At 40.7% G+C, this 19,368-nt stretch overlaps 1 protein-coding gene and 1 long non-coding RNA gene across 3 annotated transcripts in view; both read right to left on the bottom strand.

Moving 5' to 3' along the window:
• Nucleotides 1-266: 266 nt before the first annotated feature.
• Nucleotides 267-10,903, bottom strand: LOC108505054. Of its 2 annotated transcripts, none has more exons than XR_001877371.1 (4): nucleotides 10,803-10,903; nucleotides 9,630-9,757; nucleotides 1,724-1,854; nucleotides 267-611 (listed from the first exon to the last, which is right to left on the bottom strand). It is a non-coding gene; the product is annotated as an uncharacterized LOC108505054 (long non-coding RNA). The 2 variants fall into 2 exon arrangements; XR_001877370.1 differs by having other exon boundaries at nucleotides 267-616.
• A 2,784-nt stretch (nucleotides 10,904-13,687) lies between these two features.
• Nucleotides 13,688-19,368, bottom strand: part of LOC108505113 (chloride channel protein C-like) — an 86,965-nt gene continuing 81,284 nt past the window's right edge. Inside the window, 1 exon segment of the mRNA XM_017830812.1 lies at nucleotides 13,688-14,150. Coding sequence (XP_017686301.1) covers nucleotides 13,688-14,150 — 463 coding nt within the window.

The following is a 19,368-nucleotide window of genomic DNA, read 5'->3' on the forward strand; positions in this document are numbered from 1 at the left end:
CCTGTCCTCTTCTATTTGCCTGTGAAGCATGGCCCTACCAATTAGCACAGTGCCAGCAGCAGAGTCTACATTGTTCGGATCTCAGAGTGGACAACTTCATCATTACACATTATATTTCCCCAGACTCCCAATTATCCTTTACAACACCCTGGTAATTCCTTAAATAAACTGACCAACAGAAGCAAATGAGCATTTATTGGAAAAAATTATCAAGTAGGGAGGTATTTTCTTTGTAGATTTTTATTCAAAGAAGTGACAACAGCAGACACCAAAAAGAACGAATGAACAACACACCTAGGATATTGATCGGAACAAGAAGAGGGGGATAAAAGAAGAAAGGTGTCAGTCCTTGCCAGGCCTAGACATGAATGTTGTGCTTTTTAGAAGTGTACAGTCCTTAGAATGGAAGACAAACAAATCAGCTTGATGTAGCTTCATTTCTCAGGGGTTGGCCCAGCTCAGTACATGCAGAAATCTGTGGTAGTACTGATAGCTGACAAGCTATCCAGCTTGTTGAGAGAGAATAATTATTTCCATATCTTGATTCTCAAAGTTGTTATTCAAATGAATTCCCATGGAAGTTAGTTGAGCAAAAGTTTGAAGAATTTCCCCTAAACTAGGAAAATATCATAAGGTTATTTACAGTAAATTGCAAACTATAATTAAAGTTGGATGGTATGCTCTAGCATCACTCTCATTCTTACTAGCCACACTGATCTTATTCCTCTCTTTTTTTATTTCTAGTTTGAACATTTCCAAGACATATAAGTCTTACCTAGCTGATAAATCCTTCCAAATAGGAAACTGCATATTTAGAAGTGCATAAGGAAGGAGGAATCTTACCTCCTTTCATTTTGCCCTTTCAGAGAAGGGAATTTGCCATTTGGAGCCAGCAAAGTCTTTTTGTTGCCTGTTTCTGGGTCCCAGTTGATCAGTGTTTCCCAAAACACAGCACTGCTGTTCGGGAGTTACATGTAGAGTTTAACAATAACAGAATTCTTTCAGTTTTGGCAGAGGTTGTCTCAGTTTGGAAACTTTCTCCCTCAGTCTGATGTCACTTACAACAGCCAAGATGGCCATCCAAAAAAGTAATGCTAAGTAAATAAAGTTACTGCAACTTCTGCTAAGGCAACAGACATCATTATGTGTTTGCAAAATTTTTTGTAGTTCAGGGTTAATAAACAAGAGATGCTTCATTATATATATCTATATATATATCTATGCATACATAGATATATTGTATGTATTTATTTAGTTTAACTGATGGATACTGTTAAGGATTACATTTGTGTAACAGTCAGATCTGAAGCACAGGGCAGGCCTGTTGTCTTCATCACTTCTGCCAGAGCCTATAGAATCTATGCTGACATTAAGAATGTAGTAATAATAATCTAGTCCTTTTGGCTAGCTCAAATCCTTCTGACTCTGAAATTGCCAAACATCAATCAGAATACTTTTGTGAGCCTGCAGAAAGAGATGCTGAAACAATAACTGAGAGGGTGTCTCTCCTATGTTAATTGTTAGCTCAAAGGACTGCCCCAGGACACTGAAAATGCCCATGTTGTTAAATATTTATTGAACAGGAAGGAGGGGGAGACATGACCCTCCCTCTTCAAACACCCAAAAGCATAGGAGTGAGAAAAGAAAGCTAAGATAACCATTAATAAAATTCTGGCTAATGCATGACATTTGCACAAATGTTCCCCTTACAAGAAAACATTACCTCTGTTTTTCACCTTGCATCTTCTTTATCTTTCATCCCTAATAAAAATTAACATTGAAATTCTCCGTCTTTAACAATTTGCACACAAAGTGTCATTTGTCACAACTTCATTTTTAGAGTTAGCTTGTAACCTGTAACATAAAACATTATTAAGCATCACTCCATACCATTACATGTAATAAAACCTAGGAATGTTTGCCTGTTCAGTGGGTCATGGACAACTTTACATGCTAAGAGATACTGAAATGACTCCATAAGGATTGTGGGCTGCTTACTAGACTTTTTTTGCAGCAGCCTGAAGTTTCTTGGTAGTTATGATATATCAATCATGATTCTTTTTAAGTAGGAGTCTGTGAATCCCTTAGCTACAAGGGCTTGGAGAAGCAACTTGCATTGTGATCTTGAAAAACTTAATTTTTGAGGGGAAAAGTTTCATTTAGACCTTTTGATATTTTTATCACTCTTCGAGCCGTCTGTTTTTAAATGGGATTGGCTTCCTATGAAATCAGTTAATACTTAACTATGTAGTAATACTTATTTCATCTATTTACTTGGCCTATTACAAAGAACAAGAAGTCTATCCTGTATTTAAACAAAGTCAGGGATGTTTTCTGTTTAGTTGTCTGTCCCCTTTCTATCCATTCCTACAATTCACTCATGTTTTTTGACTAGCTGTGAGTTAAGTTTGCATAGACCTGCCTGCAACTATTTCAAGGTGCCTTCCCTGAACAGCAACAGCTAATGTGGAGTCTTAGCATTGAATAACATACAGTCATGGCTGGTTTTTCTCCCCGGATGGATTATTTTGCATTTATTAACATAGAATTTAATCTGCCACTTTATTGTTCAATCTTTAGGTGTTATGACCTTTTTTCTACTGCCCTGTAAAGGCCCATCCTTCCTGATTATGCCTACCTTGTCCTTCATCCTCTCATAAATACACTGATAGGCCCATATATGCAGACTAACCTAGTAAGACCTTAGTGGAAAATTCCTTTACTCTGCAAGTAAATTTTCACTTCTCACATTCTTCTCAGAAGGGAACTTTCCCACTTACTGAACATCACCATAATTTTATAAGATGATGACATTGGATTATGTTTCTTGGAGCACCACACAACATCCAACTGCCCAATATTGACTCCTTCAGAAAAATTGGTAGAATAGCGAGGCAGAGCTACAAAACCACAGTGGCAATATTTCATGATAGATATCCCTGTGCCTCCTCACATATCTTTATCACATAGCTTCTAAAAGTCTGCCTACCACAAAGTCAGACACTCTAGACTGGCAACAAAACAGCCACTTTCCACCTACAAACATCTAGAACACATATTCCAGTTAAGATTTTGGCAATTTAATATTTGTGTCATTTAAACTACTCAGTAAGCAGCACTTGTCTTTAGAATTTCATAAAAATTATGCTATACTTAGCCTAAAACTATTCTCCCTCAATTTGAATGTATTTCCTTCCCTCACCTCCTGAAAAAAAAAATGTTGCAGCAGCTGTAAGCTCCTCCATACTATCAGTACACTGCTATCATATTTCTTTGATATTCTACAGATATAGCAGTCATGTTTCAACTTCTAATGATAGAAAAGTGAATTTATTTACTTTTCCTTCACAATTTTCTTCAAAGTCTTTTTGGTGTACCTTACTGTGTTTTGACATGTATCTTGTGAAAGTTAATTCTCCTTTGTATGCTCCTTATTTGAAATTACTTCCACATATTCAATTATGTCTTTTTATTTCTTTTATTCTTTTTTCGTCTTTTTAGAAGCTAATTTTTGGAGAGAAAAAGCACACTATCTATCAAAAAGACCCTAAATCCACCCCTTATATTTCATGGCACTTTAAGAAATTTAACATCTTGGCTGTTTTAATTTTCCTTCTGAGAGGCTTCCTCAGTTTTGTCTAACACCTCTGTGGGTCTTTCACAAGAATGCTAAGCTTCAGTACATGGCAATTGCTACTGCACTAACTCTTTGACAGTTACCTTCTGAGTCATGTCTGGCACAGGAACTCAGGCATAAATTGTAAGCTGTTTCTCCTCCTATTTGTTCTGTGGCCATTTACTGTAAAATTTCATTTGTTGTTTAACAAAAAAAAAGTTCTGTCTTACACACCCATATGATGTTTACAGTTAAATTTTTCATTATCACTGTGATTTTTTACTCTCTCTTATCATTCACATACATTTTTAGTTATCCAACCAAGTGATCAATATTGTAAATACACCACTATAATATTCCTTCTAATTGGAATTCAAACCACAGGCACATTGTGGTACAGTTAATTTATTTAGTTTGTTTGAAAATTAATTTCAATGTATCAAGCCACTTACCCACCAGCAAAGCTATTCTGTTATTCCTGTATGTTTTCTATTCCAGTATTACAGCTACTTTTGTTCCTTCTATTGATACACATATATGAATATAATTTCTGAGCTTCTAAGTGTGCCCAACACCAACAGGGTGCTTCTAGAGGGCTAAATAAATTTAGGGCACTTCATTGTAGCTGGTGAAGGTCAGTGTGCCAGCTCTGACTACACTCCATAGAAGTAAGAGACGTCAGGTCTAGTTCTGCAGCCATCACAGTAGTACCAGCTAGGATGATACCAAGTCCTTCCCATACGGAAGAGAAGGCAATTTCACAAGCAAAATCCCACATTAAAATCACAGCCATCATTCAGGAGATCCATTATTCCTGCTTTCTGAACAGACAGTGCAAGAGAAGAAAGGGTAAAGGTCCAAGCCTGAGGTCAGGACTTGGACTATTTGAAGAAAAGAGAGGGAAGGAGCTTCCCTCTCCTACCCTACAACCTAAGCAAAGTCTCTCAACATTAACTAGCACACTTTAACAATTATAAGTCATTAATGTGGCTGTTTTTCCTGAAGAGAGCCTACCTCTTCAGTTAAGAATGAAATATGGAAAAAGTACCATACAGTTTAAACATTTATCACTCTTGTCAAGATACAACCCATTTTTGACCTATTTTGACAGAAAAGTCAGGAGGTATTGGTCACTTAAAAGAAGCAACTTTCCTTCTTCCTTACTGGTTTCCTGTGGTAGGACCTAGAAATTCAACAGAAATCACCATCTCCATTTGGACCAGTCTCCTGATCACACAGACTGTAATGTCTGGTTGATTTACAGCTCATATCTTTTAGATATATTGTTTTAAAGACTTCCTTATGGATAGTCTACTATATACCTTAGCAATTTTCCAATAATTACTTACCCTTGTATAACTTATTTTTCAGTTTATTCCCAGGTTAAACCTGATTAGCTTTAAATGTCCAGTACCTAGATTTTGTAAAACCTCTTTCCCAAAGATCCGTGAAGTATCACCTACTTTTGCTCAGACCCATACTTTGAAAATTGAGATCAAGCCATTTTTAGTCTTCCTTTTTTTTTTTTCCCGCACAAACCAAGTCATGATGCTCTCCTGCTGCTGCATTGACGACAAGTGAGAAGCTAAAAGAAACCAGAGCAGAATCAGAGTGGGAGTGAAGATGAATACTGATGATGCCAATGTTGATTTTCTCTTGCTTCCCTGGAGCAACTACTGTCCCAGTGTCCCATGACGCTGTGAGATGTGGAACACAACCAAACCCTCCAGCCACTTCACTAAGTCTTCTAGGTATCAAAGCCAAAAACAACATCATGGGTGTGTCAACTTCATTAGTGATGATTAAAAATGATCACACAATTGAAGTGTTTTGCATGGATCAGCAAAAGACTACTCGACGACTTAAATCCAAATCAAAACCATCTTGTTTGATTGTTTGGCTATTAATAATTGCTTATGTGATTCCACAAGTGAAGGTAGCATTTAAAAAATACAAACAGGATAAGATCTGTTCTTTGCAATGGAATGTAATTTTAGCAAAACACCTGCAAAACAGACATGCTTCTGGATTCAAGGAAACTAGTAAGGAACCCGGCAACTTCATAGAGCAATTCTGGATATAAAACCAAACCCCCAGTCCTACAGCACATGCATTATGTGTACATGTGAACAGGATATCTCCACATTCTATCATTTGAATAAAGAAGGCACCTTTCATCTGTTGAAGCACCACAAAAGAAAACAAAATATAGTTGACTTTTTTGACTCTGTCCCAAATACCCTCCTATGCCTCCTTCTTTGGGCTCTGAAGAGTGGGCATGGACTTTGCAGTCTCCCTTTACCACTCTTATCACCATGTGAGTAGTCCAATGAGACTTCAATAACACAGCAGATTCAAAGAGCGGTTCTGGAGGACCTGGCTGGTGATTTTGGTATACAATTTCAGATTGTAACTGTCCAACAGACATCACGCACTCAATACGGCAAAACCAAGAGCTGATTCCAGGAGACCACCTGTTGAAGTCACTAAGGGTTTTCTCCAAAGTAAGGACTAAATAGGAACTGCAAGATCAACCCAAGGTGCAAAAAAAAAAAAAAAAGATTAAACTCAGAAGAAACTGATGACTATACAATTATACAATCTGTAGATTTTGGGGGGAAAAAGTAAAATAAAAGTGGCAGGAAGTGTTTCAAAGAATAAGCAAAATGACAGAAAAGTACTACAATAAACAAAATAAGCTTAAGCATGTTCCCAGTAGCAAAAATGTGTTTCCTTTTCTATCAGTCATGCTACAGCCACCAACAAAACAAAGCATATAAAATGTAATATAAGATCTGTACTGATTTATTTCTTTGATTTGTTATTTTTTAGAAAATAGCCATCCACAAATAAACCCCAATCAAGTCTGCTATTGCTCTTCAGCAGCAGGAGGGCGGACTGTAGGACTGGGAGCTCTTCAGATGTTATTTCCCTGCAATGCCGGTGGTCTTAGGTTCCTGGCCTTTTTAAACTCTTTGTGCAAGCCAGACCAGCATAACAGAGACTGGGAAGAATTAACATCATTGCAGTAGGAACAGTCCAGAGCATTATTAGCTACACTTCAAGAAATGGATCTTAGTTCCAAGTTACATTGAAATATAAAAATATTTCAAGGCAATGTGTAGAATCAGGTTAAACAAAAATCATCAGTCACCATAAGGCATACTGGTGTTTGCAAAAACTACAAACCCTATTAAAAAAATAACATATAAGATCATGAAATTTAGCTAAGAAAAAAACATAACCAGGGCTTGTGAAAACCCTCTTTAAGAACAACATCTAATTTACAGAGCACAGAGATACAACATCTATCTGTTAACTGGCTACTCATGAAAGCTTAATTCTGCTTGACTCCTGCATGTATAACTCCCACCAACAATAATGGAGAGCTGTGAGTATATATTGAGAGGACAGTATTGCAAATAAAATATTGATACAAATGTTCTGTTTTCTAATAATTTCTGCCCTCAAGAAACAAAGTTTTATGAAATTCTTTAATTGACTACATTCATTCTTGGATGTATGGTGGATTTTAAGGACAGCAAAAGTATAAAACTAAGGAAATCAAATTCTTGAACATAAACCATGTGTGCCAAGGTTGTAAGAATGATATAAAAGATAACCACTTTATACCAATGCCTTACAATATCACCATAACTTCAGGGCCGTCATTTGCTTCTAAGTGCATGCTGCTTTCTAACAATACATGCAAGTTGTGCTGAAGTAGCACTGCTTATCTTGTTATATGCACACTGTGACTCTAAAACTGTCATTTTATCTTGATTAAAACATAACATAAGAAAAATTTATTTTTACACTCTGCACTCCTAGACCTAAAATGATGTGCACTGAAATAGGGACGTGCCTTATTGCTTCTACATGCACCGATGTCTTCGAAAAAAAGATTAATGAATATTGAAATTATATCTCAAATTTCTGGTATCCTAAACTGTAACTTCCTTCTCTGCATTGAACAGGTTTATGTTTTAGGCAGATGAGATTCTGGTTTTTCTATTTCAATTTATGAAAACTGCATATTTCACCAGGTCTTCAGGTCTTAGACAAAGATTTGTTAAAATGTCAGTGATTTAATGTCATTAATTATTCACAAGTATTTTAATGAAATTTCATTTAAGTGATTACTGTTAGAAACTAATAGTCTGACATCTCATTTAAGCTGTAGTTCAAAATTAAACATCAGCTCACTAATAATAACCATAATTTACCTAATGCTCATGTTTTCAAAGGCTATTTAGAGGACATTTCATATGGCCCAAACAGATATGGTTTGATTTTGTCACCTGGTTCAGACAATATCAGTAACTGATCCACATTTGGGTTTAGACCACTCAGAAATGCACAGGCAAGCCTTCTCAGAATTTTTCTGCTATCCTCATCCTACATAAACATCCTAATCATGATATACTATGACTAAAAGCTAGACATTACTGAATTATTTTCTGCCCAAAAATAGATGATAGACTAATAGTTAAAGCACACTTTAAGTCCTCTCTGAATCAAAGCCTGTTTTAAACACAGATTTCTATAGTCAAACTGAGGATCATTTTTTATGTCTGTGGAAACATTTTGTCCAGCCACTGTAGGGAGACTACAGACAACTAAGATAAAACAGAAAATAGTGAACTCCCCTGTGTGTGGAAGCTGGGAGAACAAAAATTGCATAAGGCCATATCGAATCGCTATCAGCCAGAAAACATTGCTGAATCTGGATCTGTGTGCACTACTTTCTCCAAATAAGGAAGTTTCCTCAAAAGGGAGGTTAAGCAGCAAAGGCAGAAAGTTGATACAGGAATCCTCTGGTCTTCTGTTACATCATCAGTGCCAGAAAAAGGGCTTCGCAACTGTCCTGTCAGGAATATGAACGAACAATATCTATACAGTCACTAGAAGTGAGACGAGCCACAGAAGCATCAGCATAGTAAGACAGATTCAGTTGAAAGCTTTATTTTCATAATTTTCCTCAAAAGATTCAGGCTTTTGGAAAGTTTCTCGGGTTTTACTTCTTTTAAACACAAAGAGAAACATGCATCTCTTAGAACTGCCTGTTTCTCTGATAATAAGAAACCAGTGAGTTCAGACAACTTCAAATACACTATTTTAGTGATCATCTGCATCAAAGCAGGTAAAATCATAGAATGATAGAATATCCTGAGCTGGAAAAGATCCACAGGGATCATGGAAGTCCAATGCCTGTGCTTGCATGGGACAACCCCAAGAATCACACCATGTGCCTGAGAGCATTGTCCAAACACTTCTTGAACTCTGGCAGGTTTGGTGCTGTGACCACTTCCCTGGGGAGCCTGTTCCAGGGCCCAACCACCCTCTGAGAGAAAAACCTTTTCCTAATATCCAACCTAAACCTCCTGACACAGTTTCATGCCATTCCCTTAGGTCCTGTCACTGGTCACCAGAGAGAAGAGATCAGTGCCTGCCCCTCCACTTCCCCTTGTGAGGAAGCTGTAGAGTGCTGTGAAGTCTCCCCTCAGTCTCCTCATCTCCAGGCTGAACAGACCAAGTGATCTCAGCTACTTCTCATGTGGCTTCCCCTCTAGGGGACCCTTCACCATCCTCGTTGCCCGCCTTTCGACAGTCTCCAATAGTTTTATATCTTTTCTTATATTTTGGTGCCCAAAACTGCACACAATATTTCAGGTGAGGCTGCACCAATGCAGAGCAAAGCGGGACAATCCCCTCCCTCGACCGGCTGACGATGCTTTGCCTGATGCCCCCCAGGACACAGTTGGCCCTCCTGGCTGCCAGGACTCATATTGGCCAACTTTCTATTGGCCAGGACCTCCAGGTCCCTTTCCATGGCTCTGCTTTCTAGAATCTCATTCACCAGACTTTATGTGTATTCAGGGTTGCCTCGACCCAAGTAAAAAATTCAGCACTTGTTTTTGTTAAACTTCATGCTGTTGATGATTGTGGAGCCCTCTGGGTTAAACTTATTAGATATTATTTTTTAAATGCATATAAATAATGTTACTCTTACCTTATCCTCTCCAGTGACTGTTCTAATCATTTCTTGGTCAGATGGCTAATACCAGGTTCCAGTCCCCCAAGGGATGGGACCACCTTTCAGTTTTTTGTTCAGTCAGCGTTTACACCACAGAAAACGCACTAGAAATAACAATAAAAATTTCATTAAAATCATCTTCCATATTCCTAAACCACCTCAAGGGGGAAAATACTAAAAGTATTGAAATTCAGCGTCAGACAAATGACATGCTCTCTTGTTCATATGCAAAAATTCACTAGCTCTCTAAAAAAAATGCATCTGACAGAGGTCCAAAGCATCAGCAGAACCACCACAAAACACGCCAGTCTGCCAAAGTCCTTGCAGAAGACATGAAAGCAAGAAGCTTCCTGTTCTGCTTTTTCAAACTTTCTCCTCCTCACTCTTCTAGATACCCGGAGCTTGTTTTTTTTCTGGATTACAACTGGTGAGACATGGCAGATCTCCCTGAGCTGCCCTGCTCGCTGCAGCTGGGGAGCAGCCCTGTGACTTGGTGGGCTGTTTGAGAGCTCACCCAGGGACCAAGGTCTCCTGGGCAGCTCGCCCCTGCCAGTTCTCCAGACGGGCTGCTAAGGCCAGCAGGGCAGACCACACAGGCTGCTGCAAGCACTGCCACAGCAAACATCGCCACTCTTGCAACACACCAGATTCCCATGCTTGGGGAGTTGCTGGTGTAAATAGGCAGATGCTTTTCATCCTTAGACCCTACCTCAGCAAAACATTTGTTACACATAAAGGAGTGCACACTTAAATACACTGCTATGCTGCAAAGCAACACATTAAAGATTTGCTCAATCAAAGATTTACTTAGAAGTAGGTTAAAGTTTCAAGCTTTTTGATACTTACTTTTTTTTCTGGAAAGATTAAAACTCAGAAAAGAGTGAAAACACCACAGGGGAAAAAAGATCCATAAAAATGCTCATAACCAGAATCTTGCAGTAATTATTTCAATATTGATTGAAATACTTCACTGCATATTGGGAATTGATGTGAATAAGCAGTTGGTCCAGTAAGCTTGTCCACCTAAACTAAGCTTTAATTTGTGAAAAACTTAGCCTTTAGGATGAACACTCTAAAAAGCCCTGGCTATTTTGCAGCCTCACAATAACTTAGCTCTTCATCTTTCCCAAGTACTCCTTGAACTCCTACCTGGTTATTTTGCAGACTCAAAATAACACAGCTCTTGATCTGCCCCAAGTGCTCCTTGAACAGCTTGAGTGAGCTGAAGGCAAGCTTCTTCATTGTTCTTTACTCCTGTCAATTATAAAAGGAGACAAAAATCAAAATTCTGATGGTACTTAACAATTTACGGTTTTATGTATCATAGACTTGAAAATATCTTGTATTTGCTATATGAGCTCTTTCATTCTTATGTATTTGTCTTATCATACACCACACACCATTTTATGCCTACAACTGCACATGGAATCCACAAACATCATAAACCATTACTCTTTGTCTGCAAACTGATGTGTGCCAACTACAGTGTATAAGATAATGAAACACTTCACATATTATTGGCAAAGTATATGAGCTGTTAAATATGGGACCTCACAGTCTTACAGCCAAACACCTGGCAATGTTGAAATGAATTCCACAGGTTTGGTAAAAGCCCATTTTTTGTCACTTATTCCATGTCTACTCAGAGGAATTTGGTTGTATAAAAGTCAAATATTTATGGTTCAGTGCCTAGGGAGGAGCATCTTTCCCATCTACCTCTCCAAATAAAAAGCAATCCAGAGAGCATTTTTAACATTCTGCCAAAATAAGCCTTCCTTGGATGCTGAAAAGGTTTGGCAAGAATGGCATTCCACAACCAGCATTTTCTCTCCTGTTTTTGCCCAGTCACTGAACTCAACTTGAATCAGCAGAATATAATGAAAAAGGTCTGTTCAAGGGAAGACAGGAAGCTCTGTCATCATTGAACCTGCTCATTGCTTCCTCTCTTCAGTCTGAGAAGTTCAGACAGCCTGGATGAGTCACGGAGAACTTAAAGATGACTTCTGTGGTATTCAGCCAAATAAATCCCAAATTTCAAGCCTAACCATCTGTATGAGCATCTCTTCAATGAGCCTGTTTCTCTAACTTCAGAATGACTGTTCCAAGGCTCCTTCATATGTATGGACAGCCTAACCTGAAGGATCAAGTGTTTTGAAATTCCCATTTGACTTCAGAAAGTCTGGCGAGTTCTAACATATGTGAAAAGCACCCTTTTTCCAAACCAAACATTTCCAAGTCTATGGTATATTTTTTGCACAGGTATTCTCACTCATAGCCTATTGTCACCCTGAAAGCAACACACATGTCCATGCTGGCAGAAAATAATTATCAGAGATCTCAGCTCATCTGCCATTACAGTTGCTTGTAGTGCTGTCCTGGAGATCCTCTTTTTGTAGTTTTATGGTTCTCAGACATAACCTTGGACAGCATAATGTATCCTGTCAAAACTAATATCACTAAGTCTCTTAGAGATGGGACACTAATGGATAGGAGATGCATAGAAGAACTGAGTGGATCCATAGTGATCCAATGAACTCAATGCTCCTGCCTAATCTACTTGAGCTCTGCAGGAGGATAACATCCAGCACACTCTTGTGGGTTATTTAAAGGCCTACTAAGAGAATGAAAACATATAGCTGAGAAGGATTCAGTCAAAAAAAAGGGAAAGTCAAGGAAAGATAAAAGTGTTCAGAACCTCTTGCATCTAGAACATTGGTTAAGACATGGGATAATCCAAGTTATTCCTATCTGACAGCTGTTCGGTAGCCTACACAAAACGATGCAGTGGTTTCAGTCAGTTGGTAGACAGATGTTTACAGTGTAGCTGGAAAGCTCAGCAGAGAAGCCAAGCAGTTTTGCTAGGTTAACACAGCAGTGATAATGGAAGAAAGCATCCAAGTCTGATACTGCTCACCCCGACTTGCCGTTCACGAGGTCAGTCCAGGTCGCAGCCAAGAAGCTGTGCAGGAAGTGCTTATGCTTCTGCTATCTGCTCTGATTGCAAATACAGGAGTCCAGACAATACAGCATTCCACACAGATGCTAAATTAGCAATCGTAAGCAATTTTTAAGTAATACAAGCCTCTCATAAAAGAAGCTCCAACAACTACACGTGACAGTTGTTTATATTCCTTTAGGCCCTAAACAATTTTGTCTTGAAAACTGACTCTGAAACATGAATAATCCCAAAATCTCAGTGGCCTTGGCCTCCTTGAGAGCCAGTCTTGAAGTGTGGACTAACTGCCCTCAACTTTTTCCCCGATGAATGCACACAGTCAGCTGGCTGACACGGCACAGGGCTGTGTTCTTCAAACTGTTTTTCTCCCCAAAATCATGCATGTAGTCAATGCATCAGTTCTTTTGAGGAGAATGCTCAGGGAGGGAAAACTGAAACACACAGGGTTCAAAAGGGCAACACAGGCAATTGCTACTGAAATTCAACATTCAGATTACTTTCCTATTCCGTTCAAGGGCAGCTTGTTTTTGCTTTGTCTTTAAGAAATATCATTTGAAAATGCCTGTAATGAACAGAGCGCTCGGTTTGAGCACAGGATACTGCCACGTATCCTTCTGTCACCACAAGATGACCCTTGTGCTGGTCGCTCTGCAGTCCCTGAAGAAGACTGATGAATCCCAGCTAGTGCCAGGGCCCTGAGTGCTCGAATTTAGTGGCCTCACTCAGCCTCACCAGAGGTCACCCCTGACCCTACACATGGCCCAGGAGGCCCATTTCACCCAAACCCACTCCCCCATCATCACAAAGATGATGAGGGGTCTGGAGCATCTCTTATGAGGAGAGACTACAAGAGCTGGGCCTGTTCTGTGTACAGAGGGAAAGACTAAGAGGGAATCTCATCAATGCCTATAAATATATCAAAGGCCAAGAGGATGGTACCAGACTCTTTCAGTGGTGCCCAGTGACAGGAAAAGGAGCAATGGACATAAACTAAAACATAAGAAGTTTCATCTCAACATAAGGAACAACTGCTTTCCATTGAGGGTTGCAGAACACTGGAAGCGGCTGCCCAGGGAGGTCATGGAGCCTCCCTCGCTGGAGACATCCAAGACCCACCTGGACGCGTTCCTGTGTAACCTGCTCGAGGAGATCCTGCCTTGGCAGGGGGGCTGGACTGGATGATCTCCAGGGGTGCCTTCCAACTTACAATTCTGTGAGTGGAGCTGGAAGGCGGCGCCGCCGCAGCCGGGGGGCAGAGGCGGCGGGGAGGCCGCTCCGCCGAGCGCGGCGGCCCCGCCAAGGCGTTGGGCAGGGCGGCATCTGGCGGCCGCTGCCGGCGCTGCCGCTCCGGTCGGGCTCCGCCGCGTCGAAATTCGCCACGAAGCGTAACCTCGTCCTGCCCATTAACAGCGGAGAATTCAGAGGTGGGAGCGCGGCGCGCGTTCCGGCTCAGGTGCCTTTTCCAAGCTGTGATCTGACCGGCGGGCTCGGGTTTGCAGCTGCCTGCCTGCCCAGTCAACAGAACCACAGAATCGGTCAGGCTGAAAGGGACCACAGAGGGTCATCTGGTCCAACCTCCCTGCTCAGGCAGGGTCATCCTGGAGCACATTGCACAGGATTGCATCCAGATGGTTCTTGAATATCTCTAGTGAGGGAGACTCCACAATCTATTCCAGTGCTCGGTCACTCACACAATAAAGTTCTTCCTCATATTCAGGTGGAACTTCCTGTGCATCAGTTTCTGCCCATTGCCTCTTGACCTGTTGCTTGGTACCACAGAGGAAAGCCTGAGTCCATTTAGATACTTATATTTACTGATGAGTTAAGTCGCCCCACATACCCTCATGGTGAGCACCCCTGCAATCACCAAATACTACCATTGGCCCCCTAACAGATAGCTCTTCTGCTCCTGGTGAGCCGATCAAGTGTTAGAGAGTATAATTTGCTTGTTATGGGAAATTACAGCTGTTTAGCAGCCACGCAAGACACCTCTGGGTCACCAGCCACGCAGCAGCTTCAACAAGAAACGAGGCAGGTGCATAACAGTGCTCATAGGATGGAGAGCTGGGCCAGGAGGGAGGCATGGAGGATCCGCCACTGCGGACAGGGACAGCTACAGAGCACCGGAAGCCACCCACACTACGGATCAGAGCAGATGCAGGATCTGAAATCCATGCTCTCAAGGAGTAACAGCACGTAATGTTTAACAACATCAAATGGTCACGACACAAGTTTGAAACCTCTTCTGAAGGAACAACATCTCTACTAATCCAATTCCCATTCTGAACACACCAGGGCAGTAGTTCAAGGATGACTCGGAGGGAAGACTGCCATTTCCTGACTCACCATTCCCATTTCCTGTAGCCTGGCCTTTCAAGTCTCCATCCCATCACCGGCTCCTGAAGTAAACCCTCTTATAATGTGAAGTGCAATGAAGTCACAGGCCCCCCCAGACTCTGTCTATCCATACTCTCCCTCCTCCATATTTTTGTCTGGAAATTTGTTGCTCATACTGTTAACAAGAACATTTTTCTTACTAAGATCCAAGTAAAATTATTCATAAAAGGAATCAGGTTTGCCAGTAACTGCGTGGATTGTGAGAGTTGATTAAATTATTTTGGACCTATGGATGCTCTCATGCTGTGAAAAGGCTTCCTATTAAGCTTTATTCATAAAAAAAAGTTGATAAGTCACCTGATAGCACTCCTCCTGTCAAAAATGCAAGTAGAATGAACACAGAGGTATTCAGTAAAGAAACCTCCCATTAACAACAGCAGATTTGAGATAGGGATGATACTCCCAAAAGTATTCCTCACTATCTCAGTGATACAGTGCATGCTTTATCTGCCTCCTCCAAAAAAGAATGGAGGAACAGACCTGAACAAGAACATACGCCGAGACATTTCACAGTGATAATGGTCACAATCTCATAGCTATAATCTTAACCAATTAGCTGTGTCTGTTTTGGTCTGTTCAGGCAAACCTAATTAACAACTTCAAACAGCATTTTGCAAAATACCAGCTCTAATCTTAAACTATATAAATCACCAGGGAAAACTGCACTTTGCCCCTGATCTGCTATGTTTATTTCTGCAGAGACCTTTTACACTGAACTTCATTCAAGTGTACAAAAGTCTAATAAAATAGATGAAATTCACTTAGGTACATCTCACCCCCAGGAGGCTGTGAGCTTGCCTTGGGTAGGCTTAAGGAGATGTATTCTAAGTCCACTTTGGCTGGATCTGTGTAGTAATTACAAGTAGAATACACAGGGGAGGCAACTACTCTGACCACACACCTGCAGTGCCAGGCAATGGAAATTCAGGTCCCTCTGTTCTAAAAGGAAAAACAGAAGCACTCAAAGCTTTGCAGAAGTCTGGAAAAATTACTTTGTAACAAGGAAAACCAAGGAGAGATCAAAAGTGATTCATTTTCTATGCTAATATCCTGGCTCTGAAAGTAAAGCATGCAAAATTTCCTGACTTTCTGCAAACAAAACAATTGTCAAGCAAAACAGTCAGTAGCAAGGGTGAAGAAATAATGCCCAACAGGGGAGGGCAGGGGAGGAGAGGGGAGGGGAGAAGATGGGAGGGGAGGGAACAGCAATACAACCGCTTTGCAGCTAATGCACGACTAATAGGAACTGAAAAGGTGCTGCATGAGAGAGAAACAGCAAATGCTCACAATACCAAAGAGAGAGCCACAAAGGAGCTATGAATTGATGAGATATTAAGGCATCTGGCCTACAGTACCTAAGAATAGTTTTAGCAACCTTCTCCATGCACCTATCTGAGCAATATCTCAATTCCATGAGATGGTATGTGAGCACCAACCCTACACAATCATTTGGACTCAGGAAGAAAAGGCAGACAGAGAGGCCAAAATGGCCCTGCAGAGCTCTTTGACCTGGCCTTCATCTATGCCAGTATCTTGCTTTTCAGAGAAAGAGCTTTACGGTATTCAGATGGAGCCATAGGTCTTCTTCCTCTTGAGGTGCTCTCTAAACTCTTCTTCTGGCTTGCAAAACTGTGGTCACTCCACTGGAGATCTCCCTAAGGGTGCTTGCAACCTTATTTTCCATCCCACACACTGGATGGACCCCATTTTCAACATTCACTGTGGATCTCTTCTTTATTTTCTTTGGTCTTCCATCTCTGTTGCCACTAACATGCAAACAATTTAAGAAGAATTCTTTCTGGCTGAGGGAAGCAACATAACAAAGCAGGGAATAATAGATACAAAATGAGCTTCTCTGGCTGAGAAGGGTTCTGTGTTGGGCAGACATAAAAACAGCAGCAAACAATTACAAAATCAATTAACCCATACCAGAAAAATTACCAGGGACTTAATGAGAAACAAGATTCAAAGGTACAAAGCTCAGTTTGTCCTAAGAAAGCCAGTGTGGCTGTTGACAAGTAAGTTTATCATTCTGTGTCCCGCCAACCTCCTATTACAGCATCCAGCAACCATCAGCCCACCCAAGTCCTACTGTCAAAAGAGCTGTATGTTCTCACTGACAAATGTAAAGAGTTCTGGAAAAACATGTCCAAACCCCAAAGCCTCACACACAGCACCTTACAGTTTTTAACTGTTATAAAACCACCCTGAGTAATTTCCAAAATCACGGCCAGACCCTAATGAATTACTTTTCATAACAATGTTGTGGATGTTTCTGTTAACATGTTGAGCATATAAATTTTAATTTCTTCATTTGGAGTTACTCTGTGCATAGACTTTATGTTCTTTTCAGGAGACAGCAGACAACAATGCGGCTGCACTCAGTCAGGGGGCATCTTCTGGATGGAGAAGGAAATTGTGCTTTTCCAAGAGCAGTTGAGCAACTTTTCAGGGGAAAGGTTTCTGGAGTGCAGAACAAGTCTGACAGAGTGGTGAAATGCACAAGAAGTAGAAGAGCAGAAAGATGCAGAAAGAAGAGATCTGAGAGAGGCAGAGGAGACACACAAGCAAGAGCCCAAGCTGATATAAATACTTCTCTCAGGATGCTGAGAGGGGGTTGTGAAGACTTCCATACAGTGCAGGAAGCCACTGAAAATTGTGGGCTGAGAAAAAGACCAGAACATAAGGACACATTGCTTAATAGCAGGAAAGGCAGAAACGGGTTAAAAGCCTTAAATTTCCACTGTCTCCAAATATCTTCCTTTTAAAAAGTTAATGGTTCTGGTTTATCCTCTAATGAAATCATGTTCTTGTTGGCAGCATAATGCTAAAATTTGAATGATACAGAGAAGATTAGCGTGACTCTGCACAAGGTGGTTTGGGGATAGCAAGAAGGCTCCACAGTACAGTAAAAATAATGTCATACTGGAGCAAGTCCAGCAAAAGGCCACTAGGCTGGTCAGGGGGCTGGAGCACAGGCATGCGCGGAGGTTCTTAGAGAGAGAAGTTCATTCAGCTTGGAGAAGAGGAGGCTCAGAAGAGACCGGACTGCTGAAACTACCTATCCTTAGGCTACAGATAAGAGAGAGCCAGATTATTCTTGTGTGTGTCCAATAATGGGCAGTGGACGTAAGGTGGAGCATGGGAAGTTCTAATTAGGTATAATAAAAATGTTTTACCATAAAGGTGGTCAAATACTGAAGCAGGGGGGATGTGGACTTACCATCTTTGAAGGTGTACAGGGCTTGACTGGGCATGGCCCTGAGGAATCTGTTTAGCTAGACCTCCTCTGAGGAGGGGGCTGGACTAGATGACCTCCAGAGGACCCATCTAATGTAAATTCTTCTGTGATTCTGTGAAACTTGGCTTTCTAGGTTCAAAGACCTGTTGGTTTTAGTTGTTCTTCACCTTAAAGACAAAGTGCAAGAAAGATCACTGTCAGACATACAATCCACCCAGGCTGATTAAAAAATGTCATGTCACTTTTATGAACAATGTTTATATTTTATACTCTTGTTGGCATATCAGATAAATAATACTTCTTATTTGTATGTTCTACAAGACTCTGCTATCTTGGGCACTTGATTCTATCTGTTTTACCTCTGTGCCTTGCTCTCAACCCCTACCTTGCATCAACACTAATCCCTATCCTATTGCTTACCACCTAAGGATTAAAAGGTTTCTATAGGTAGTAGTCTGTATGACTATAGGGTAATGAAGCTTAAGATAGACATAGTTTGATTCCTCCCCCTTTTTATTTTCCTAAGAGGAAATGTGTGTCCTCATCCAGTGCTTAGCGTGTCTTTTAAATTGCAAGTGATAGTTAAAAAAGGATTAGGTTCCTTACCTATATATACACACATACACACGTCCACATCTATACATACACACCCATACCAGAGATACCAAGTCTTGTTTATTTATTTTTTTACATCTCATGCTTTCAGAGAGCCATACCTTCTGCATGTGCAGTACAGTGACTGAGCAGTGGTCCTATCCTTTGCTGTGCTGACCAGCTGTACCCAGTCTATCTCAGGGAGGCTTCCAGGTTGCATTCTCATTGAAAGAGAGCACTTACACAGTGCTTCCTCCACAGGTGCAGTCTTCACAGTCCTCCCTGTTGCATGGGTGGCTTTACTCTGTATGCCAGGGACAGCCCTATCACACTAGAAACACTTCTCTCCTGTATAGCAAAGCTGATAAAATGCAGGAGGACACAACTTGCCATGCCTTCCCTTATTGCTAGCTTTTGGGTTTACTTTACAAGAGATTAATATTGAGAAGAAAAGAAGTCAAGAGTCTGAAGTTCTTTTAGATCAGCCATTTAGATCACTTTTAGATCACTTTCCAGTCCTCAGTAGA

This window comes from Lepidothrix coronata, unplaced genomic scaffold (assembly GCF_001604755.1).
Source record: "Lepidothrix coronata isolate B3197 unplaced genomic scaffold, Lepidothrix_coronata-1.0 Scaffold6, whole genome shotgun sequence".
Taxonomy (NCBI): domain Eukaryota; kingdom Metazoa; phylum Chordata; class Aves; order Passeriformes; family Pipridae; genus Lepidothrix; species Lepidothrix coronata.